Source organism: Mastomys coucha, unplaced genomic scaffold, assembly GCF_008632895.1.
Source record: "Mastomys coucha isolate ucsf_1 unplaced genomic scaffold, UCSF_Mcou_1 pScaffold11, whole genome shotgun sequence".
In the NCBI taxonomy this organism is placed as follows: Eukaryota; Metazoa; Chordata; class Mammalia; order Rodentia; family Muridae; genus Mastomys; species Mastomys coucha.
In genome coordinates, this window is record NW_022196893.1 from 16,695,537 (window position 1) to 16,696,721 (window position 1,185).

The following is a 1,185-nucleotide window of genomic DNA, read 5'->3' on the forward strand; positions in this document are numbered from 1 at the left end:
CTGGAACCTACAGCCATCCTCCTGACTCAGTCTCTGGGATTATAGGTATAAGCCACCATGCCCAGTTTAGGAATAATTTCTGAGAGAAATGAAGCAGGGACTGTGTGAGTAGACTCTGGGGCTCCTCTTAGTGCTGAAGAAGGGAGTGTGTCACATCTCATCTCTTGGGAAGAGCCTGCTCTCCCTCAGTTCTTTCCTGGCAGTGAGCAGACCCAGGCCTAGGAAATGTCTTCCCATCACGTGTCTTTATTCTCTTCCTGAAGACCCACTAAGTTATACCTCTTTTGAATTAGGATCCAGAAAACGCTTAATGCTCTAGAAAGAAAAATAGTCTGGGACTCCCTCAATAGAAGAGCTGTGTGAGACCCGAGTTTGATCTCCAGCATCCCTGACCAATAATTCATTAGTTGTTAATTAATTAATCAATCTGAGTTTAGATACATGTGCTCACTGATACTCAAAGAGTCATGAGGACAGGTTGGGTCTGCATTTGTCCTTTCAGTACGTCAAGTGGAAAAATGACAAGAGTCTTGGTGGCATCGAGGGCTGCCTGGCAAAGCTCAGGGCAGCGGATCCAAGCTTTGGTGAGTAAGGCTCTTCCTTGGTAGAGAAGTGCCTGTCACAGGCCCTGACTGCAGGGGCTCACTTGTCACCTGGCTGAGAGGCCTCGCTAGTGGCTGTGGCTGAGTTGACACCACACACGGGGTGGGGAATGATGACAGCTACCCTTGCGCTTGGAACTCTGGCTGCCCCTGTGAGGATGCCATTTCCAGGGAAGGCTCTAGGTCTGTGGTTCTCAACCTTCATAATGCCTCTACCCTTTAACGCAGCTTCGTGTGTTAAGTTTCCCAACTCTGAAATTATTTCATTGCTGCTTCATTACTGTTTAAGTGTGCTACTATTATGAATCATAATATAAATACCCATTTTCTGATGGTCTTAGGTGACCCCTGTAAAAGAGCCATTCGTCCCCCAAAGAGGCTACACCCACAGGTTGTAAACTGCTACCCTGGATCTTTTCTCTAACTGTCATCAATTTGACATAAAAATGCCACCTCTCCTTCTTAGATGAGGAAACAGGCGCTCAATGAACGTGAGACACATACCTAAGTCCAGCTGCCTCTAAAGCCCAGAATCCTAAAACCCAAGAGATGGCTCCTGAAACCCTTTGTCAGGGGTCTCAGG

General features: G+C 47.2%; 1 protein-coding gene across 1 annotated transcript in view; it reads left to right on the forward strand.

The window, feature by feature from the left end:
* The window catches only part of Ttc38 (tetratricopeptide repeat domain 38), a 34,621-nt gene that overhangs the window by 1,664 nt on the left and 31,772 nt on the right, over positions 1–1,185 (forward strand). Inside the window, exon 3 of the mRNA XM_031359512.1 lies at positions 503–584. Within this exon, the coding sequence (XP_031215372.1) occupies positions 503–584 (82 nt within the window). The remainder of the gene's footprint in view (positions 1–502; positions 585–1,185) is intronic.